Source organism: Nicotiana tomentosiformis, chromosome 3 (assembly GCF_000390325.3).
Source record: "Nicotiana tomentosiformis chromosome 3, ASM39032v3, whole genome shotgun sequence".
Classification (NCBI taxonomy): domain Eukaryota; kingdom Viridiplantae; phylum Streptophyta; class Magnoliopsida; order Solanales; family Solanaceae; genus Nicotiana; species Nicotiana tomentosiformis.
In genome coordinates, this window is record NC_090814.1 from 53,322,121 (window position 1) to 53,329,787 (window position 7,667).

Here is a 7,667-nt window from a genome sequence, read left to right on the forward strand (position 1 = left end):
TCCAGAGCAGATGACTCCTATATATTAGACTCTGGCAGTCCCAACAGTTGGAGTAGTTCAGCCTGTCATTGTTACTCAGCCCATGGAGAGGCATGCTATGTCATCTGAGGGGTTGAAGAGGTTGGACAAGTTCACTAAGTTATTTTTCTTCACTTTGGTGGCACACCTTCTGAGGACCCACAGGATTTCATAGACCATTTCCATGAGGTGTTGCATAACATGGGTATTATGGAGTCCAATGGAGTCGACATCACGGTGTTTCAGATGCACGGTTCCGCTAAAAGGTGGTGGCAAGAGTATGTTCGAGGCAGATCAGCAAGTTTACCTCCACTCACTTGGGATCATTTCTCACAGCTATTTTTGGACAAGTTCATTCCTTTTACTCTAATAGAGGAGTACTGCAGCCAGTTTGAGTGCCTCTATCAGGGTAGTATGACCATTACCCAGTACGAGAACAGATTCATATATTTATCTCGCCATGCAGTTGTCTTGATCCCTCCTGAGAGGGAGAGGGTGAGGAGATTTATTGATGGCCTTACTTTTGGTATCAAGCTACATATGGCCAAAGAGACTGAGGATGATATTTCTTTCAACCGAGTTGTATAATTGCTAGACGTATTGAGATGGTTCATGGTCAGGGTAGAGAGGCGGTATCTGAGAAGAGGCCTCGTCATTTCAGTGGTTTCAGTGGTGCCTCATTTGGAGTGGGGTTCTTTTGGTAGAGGCCATCCTATCAAGCCGGTTCACTCAGCACTTCAGGCATCATATGGTGCTTTAGACAGTCATGGTTCTTATGGGTCTCGTCCTGAGCAGCTAGCCTATAGTGCACCTCGAGGTCCTATCAGTGCACCACCGATTCAGAGCTATCACAGTGGTTATCCGGGCTGTCAGGGTCAGTCATAGCTTCAGCAGCCACAACAGCTGAGACAGTGCTTTGAGTATGGAGGTATGGGTCATATAAGAAGGTACTGTCCGAGACTTCAGAGCAGTGTGCCTCAGCTGGGTTCTAGTTCCATGGTTCCAGCACCAGTTGCTCCACCACCTGCTCAGCCAGCTAGAGGCGGGGTTAGGCAACCTGGGGTGGTGGTCAGGTCATTAGAAGTGGAGGCCAGCCAAGGAGAGGTGTCAAAGAGGTGGAGATTAGACTGGTGGGGCTCAACCCCGTTTCTATGCATTTCTAGCTAGACTTGAGGCAAAGTCATCTGATGCGGTCATCACAGGTATTGTTCCAGTTTTCCATAGAGATGCCTCAGTTTTATTTGATCCTAGTTCCACTTATCTGTATGTATCATCCTATTTTGCCCCATATTTGGATATGTCTCATGATTCTTTGTGTGCTCCTGTTTATGTGTCTACCGCCTATGGGAGATTCTATTATGGTAGATCATATTTATTGCTCGTGTGTGGTTTCTATCGAAAGTTACGAGACTAGGGTAGATCTTCGTTTACTCAACATAGTGGACTATGATTTTATTTTGGGCATGGACTGATTGTCACCATATCATACTATTTTGGATTATCACGCTAAGATCATGACGTTGGCAATGGCAGGATGCAACCGTTAGAGTCGAGAGGTTCATTGGGTTATGTTCCCAGTAGGGTGGTGTCTTATTTGAAAGCACAACGGATGGTCGAGAAAGGGTGATTGGCATATTTAGCCTTCGTGAGGGATGTTAGTACTGATACTCATGTCAATGAATCAGTTCCGGTAGTGAGAGACTTTCTAGATATGTTCCCCGCAAATCTTTCGGGCATGCCGCCCTATCGGTATATCAATTTTGGTATTGAGTTGGTGCCGGGCAGTTAGCCCATCTCTATTGTACTGTATCTCATGGCACTAGTGGAGTTGAAGGAATTAAATAAACAACTTCAGGAGTTGCTTGATAAGGCTTTCATCCGGCCGAGTGTCTCACCTTGGAGTGCTCCAGTTCTACTTGTGAAGAAGAAGGACGACACTATGTGGATGTGTATTGGTTACAGCAGCTGAACAAAGCTACAGTCAAGAACAAGTACCCACAACCGCGTATTGATGATATATTTGACCAGCTTCAGGGTGCTAAGGTGTTCTCGAAGATTGAGCTGAGATCGGGATATCCTCAGTTGAAGATTTGAGATACATACATTCCGAAGACGGCTTTTAGGACCCGCTATGGTCACTATGCATTTTTGGTGATGTCTTTCGGGCTGACCAATGCCCCAGCAGCCTTTATGCACTTGATTAATAGTGTATTCCAGCCATATCTTGACTCCCTCATCATCGTTTTCATTTATGACATATTGGTGTATTCTCGCAATCGGGAGGATCATCAGCATCACTTGAGGATCATGTTCCAGACTTTGAGGGAGAAGAAGCTATATGCTAAATTCTCCAAGTGCGAGTTTTTGGCTTGATTCAGTGGAATTATTGGGCCACGTGGTGTCTGGTGAGGGGATCAAGGTGGATTCGAAAAAGATTGAGGCAGTTCAAAGTTGGAGTAGACCCTCTTCAGCTATAGAGATTCGGAGCTTCTTGTGTTTGGTGGGTTATTATCTCCGTGTTGTGGAGGGTTTTTCATCCATCGCAGCTCCTTTGACTAGATTGACCCAGAAGGGTGCTCTTTTTAGATGGTCTGGTCAGTGTGAGGCGAGCTTTCAGAAGCTCAAGGCTGCATTGACTATAACCCCAGTGTTGGTGTTGCCTAAAGGTTCGAGATCTTATATCATGAATTGTGATGCATCGCGTATTGGGCTTGGCACAATATTGGTATAGGATAGTAGGGTGATTGCCTACACATCTCGATAGTTGAAGGTTCTTGAGTAGAATTACCATGTACATGATTTAGAGTTTGCAATCATTGTGCACACGCTAAAGATTTGGAGGCACTATGTATATGGCATTCCATGTTAGAGTTGCTGAAAGGCTATGATATCACCATATTATATCATCCGAGGAAGGCCAATGTAGTGGCCGATGCATTGAGTAGGAAGGCTGAGAGCATGGGCAGTTTGACATATTTACCAGTAGCAGAGAGGCCACTAGCCATGGATGTTCAGGCTTTGGCCAATCAATTTGTGATATTGGATGTTTCGGAGCCTAGCCGGGTTTTTTCTTGTGTTGTGGAACAGTTATTGTTGTTGGAGCATATCAAGGATTGCAGTTTGATGATCCTCATTTGTTGGTGTTGAAGGACACAGTGCAGCGCGGTGGTGCTAAGGAGGTTTTGATTGGTGATGATAGTGTTATGCAGCTTCAAAGTCGGATTTGTGTTTCAAATATTGATGGGTTGAGAGATTTGATCCTTGGGGAGGCTCACCGTTCGCGCTATTCTATTCACTCATGTGTCACGAAGATGTACCATGAATTGAAACAACACTAATTGTAGCGGAGAATGAAGAAATATATTGTTGCTTATGTCTCTCGGTGTTTGAATTATCAACAGGTGAAGTATGAGCATTAGAAATCGGGAGGGTTGACTCAGAGATTGGTGATACTGGAGTGAAAGTAGAAGCGCATCACTATGGATTTTGTGGTAGGCTTACCATGGACCTTTAAGAAATATGACATAGTTTAGGTTATTATGGACCGGTTGATTAAGTCCGCACACTTCATTCCGGTGATAACTTCCTATTCTTCCGAGGGGTTAGCTCATATTTACATCCGGGAGATTATCTGCCTGCACGACGTGACCATTTCCATCATTTCTGACCAAGGCACGCAATTCACATCGAATTTTTGGAGAGTCGTGCAGCATGAGTTGGGAATACTGTTCGATCTGAGTACCATGTTTCACCCTCAGATGGACGGACAATCCAAGTGTACTATTCAGATCTTGGAGGACATGTTACGCACCTGTGTTATAGATTTCAAAGGTTCATGGGATTAGTTTCTACCGTTCGCATAGTTCACCTACAATAACAGCTACCATTCGAGCATCCAGATGGCTCCGTGTGAGGCCTTATATGGGAGACGATGTCGTTAGTCGATTGGTTGGTTTAAGCCCGGAGAGGCTAGATTGTTGGGAACTGATTTGGTCAGTGATGCTATGAAGAAGGTTAAGTTGATTCATGAGCGGCTTCGTACAACTCAGTCCAGATAGAAGAGTTATGCGGACCGGAAGGTTCGAGATGTAGCCTATATAGTGGGTGAAAATGTTCTTCTCCGAGTGTCATCTATGAAAGGCGTGATGCGGTTTGGGAAGAATGACAAGTTAAGCCCGAGGTTTATTGGCCCGTTCGAGATCTTGGAGAGAGTTGGGGAGGTTGCTTACAAGATTGCATTGCCTCCTAGCCTAGCAGGAGTACATCTGGTATTTCACATTTTCATGCTTCGGAAGTACCATGAGGACAAGTCATATGTTTTGGACTTCAGCATGATGAGAACTTGGCCTATGAGGAGGAGCCGGTGGCTATTCTAGACCGGCAGGTTCGAAAGTTGAGATCAAAGAGTTTTTCTTCCGTGAAAGTGTAATGGAGAGGTCATCCATTTTAGGAGGCTACGCGGGAGTTCGAGTCCTACATGCAGAGTAGATACCCACACCTTTTTTTACCATTCCAGGTACTTTTCTATGTCCGTTCGAGGATGAACGATTCTTTTAGAGGTGGAGTGTCACGGCCCGAAATTCTCACCTTCGGGATCGTGATGGCGCCTAACATTTCACTTATTAGGCAAGCCAACGTTAGAATAATATTAACCATTTTAAAATAATTATAAATTAATTAACAACAAAGAAACAAATACGGAAGTAAAGTCTGAAATATAGTGAATAATCCATAATAATAGCGATGTCTAAATACCATCCCAGAACTTGAGTCACAAGTACATGAGCTTCTAGAATAATACAAACAATGGTCTCAATAAAAATAAAGTTGTCTGAAAGAAAGCACACAGCTAAAATAAAGTTGAAGGGAACTTTAGAACTGCGAACACCATGCAGTTATACCTGAAGTCTCCTGCGAATAGCTGAATCCGAGCAAATCTACTATACGCCGCTGATGTGCCGTAGAATTTCGGCACATTTGATACCAATTACATAGACTTTAGCTCATCTTTCAATGCATTTTTAGTTAATTCTTATGAAGTTTTGGTGTTTTGTAGTGCATGAGGACCCAAAAACATAGAAAAGAAGTCAAAAAGCCACAAAAGGGCAGAAATGATGCAAGTATGCAGTCGCATAAAGTATATGCGGACCGCATACCCATTGCAGACTGAAGCAGATTCTTGGTTAACTGAAGAGAAAAAGATGCGACCCATTATGCGGTCGCATAACGATTATGCGGACCGCATAATGATCGCATAACTGAAATCAAGAAAGCTGAGAAGCACTTATGCGGAGGAATATGCGGTCGCATAATGTATATGCAGACCGCATAATTGGAATGCGGTCAAGAGCTGGGTTGGATACATGAGACTATGCGATGATTTCGAATAATATGCGGACCGCATACGTGATCTACGACCACTATGCGGTCGCATAAACTATCTGCATGGTTATTTTTGTCCAATTTTGGCTCCGACTTTTAGCCCACTATAAATAGATTTATTAGGATTTTTGTGGGGTAGCTAAGTTAGAAAAAGAGATTACTTTTAGAGCATTGAATGCACCATTGTTTTGGAGACTTTTGAAGGACGAATCTTGTATCTTTGTAAGCTTTATGACTCTATTTATCGCTTTGTTCTTAGATTTCAGTATGAGTAGCTAGTTTTAATTACTAAGGTTGTGGACCCTAGATGGGTGTAATATTAATGGGTGTTTACCATTGAATATATACATAATGGTTGGTTGATATTTATTCAGTTCTTATGCTTCATGTGATGTTAGTGGTTGCAAACTTTAACTAATTCCATTTCACTCTATCTTCACTTGGAAAAGTGGGCTAAGGTTTGGTAGAATTGAATAGAAAAAACTCAAGGCTTTAACCCTTGTTTAATGAAATCGCCTAGGAATAAGTGGGTTCTATTTGGCATAAATTGGTTATTTTCAATCGCAACTCTTTTACATTTGGGAAAATCTTGAAGAGTAGATATTACTCAACTATTGGGAAATAGTGGGTAGTCACTTAGAAACCATTTGCATATCAAAGGACTTTCCATTAGAAATATATCATATTAATACTGATAGCATTACATTACATCAATGGGGACACAACCTTGGTTTCCTTAATCAAATTAATTACAACCTCACAATATTCTACTTGTCTTCATTTCACTCAATTGCAAAATTCTTTTTAACTAACGGAATAGAATTACAAATTAAGTCAAGTTTCACACTACTCAAGTAACCTTTTCACACCTATTCCCTGTGGGATTCGACCCCAACCTAGTTGGGTTATTATATTTGACATCGACCGCTTTACACTAATTATTAAGGTGTAATTTGAGCGTATCAAATTTTGGCGCCATTGGCGGGGAATACGGTTTTGAAATTACGATTTGGTGTGTGCTTTACTTCACATTTTTATTCCATCACACTTTGCTTGCTTTGCTTGGTGTGCTAGATAAACATGGCAGAGTATGACGAAGAAGAAAATCCTTTTGCGGATATAGATGAGTACATCGAGGACACAAATGCCATTGTCCCTCCGCGAGTTGACGCCGCTACCTTCAAAGTGGAACATGGTTTGATCCTAATGCTTAAAGCAGAGGGATTTTTTAGGAATTCTACCGATGATGATCCAACACAATATCTTAGAAACTTCTTGGGTGTGTGTGCGATGCACAAACAGAACAACGTATCAGATGATGCCCTAAGACTGAGGGTATTCAAGTACTCGGAGAGGCAAGGAAATGGATCCAAAATCTACCACCTCACTCCATTCATTCTTGGCCTGAACTAGTTCGTGCTTTCCTAGCCAAATGGTTCCCACAAAGAAAAAAATCCGAGCTTAGGGATAAAATTTTCTTTTTCAAGTAACTACCGGGAGAACACCTACATGAGGCATGGGATCGGTTCAAGCTATACCTAGTGAGGTTGCCTAATCATGGTTTTCCGGACAAAATCTTGTTAGAAAAGTTTTACATGGGTTTGGATCTGTTGAACCAATCCATAGCAAAGAATGCTGCGGATGGATCTTTTATGGATAAAGCATTCACAAGGATCAGACAAATTCTCGACAAGATGGCAGAACACAATCAAGCTTGGCACTCGGAAGATACCACGGGTGGAATTGCATACGGTACTCCCTTTTTGACCAACATAATTAAGGAGAATCAAGAGAGAGATCAAGTAATTGCCGGTCTTGCCACAAACATTAATGTGTTAACCAAGATGTTCACTGAAAACCAAACTAAAAAGGTAAATGCTATGGAAGATGTGCAACCCTGGTCAACCGAAGATTGCGAGGAGGCGAATTATGTCCATAATTCTAAAGGTGGTTATCGCCAATAAAATCAATGGAGGCCTAACCCGCAAGGGCAAGGCCATCAACAGTGGCGCAATGATCAAGGTGGATCAAGTCAAGGTAATTGGAGTAATAACAACAACAACTATGCAAATCGGAGTTCAAACCCCTATGTTCCACCAAAGGGGCAATACTCTAACTCCTCGCATTATAAGGAAGGTTCTTCAACTGAGTCCAAGTTGGAGAGAATGCTTGAAAGAATATTGAAAAATCAAGAAAGAGGCGACACTACAATGAAAAACATGTCCGAACTTGTGGGGTCACACATCGCATCCATACAAAAGCTAGAA

The 7,667-nt window shown here is 42.4% G+C and overlaps 1 protein-coding gene across 1 annotated transcript; it reads left to right on the forward strand.

The window, feature by feature from the left end:
* The first annotated feature begins 219 nt into the window (after positions 1 to 219).
* LOC138907821 (uncharacterized) lies at positions 220 to 606 on the forward strand. The gene has a single exon (XM_070198437.1). It carries the CDS (start codon positions 220 to 222, stop codon positions 604 to 606), a length of 387 nt encoding a protein of 128 aa, XP_070054538.1.
* The last annotated feature ends 7,061 nt before the right edge of the window (positions 607 to 7,667 follow it).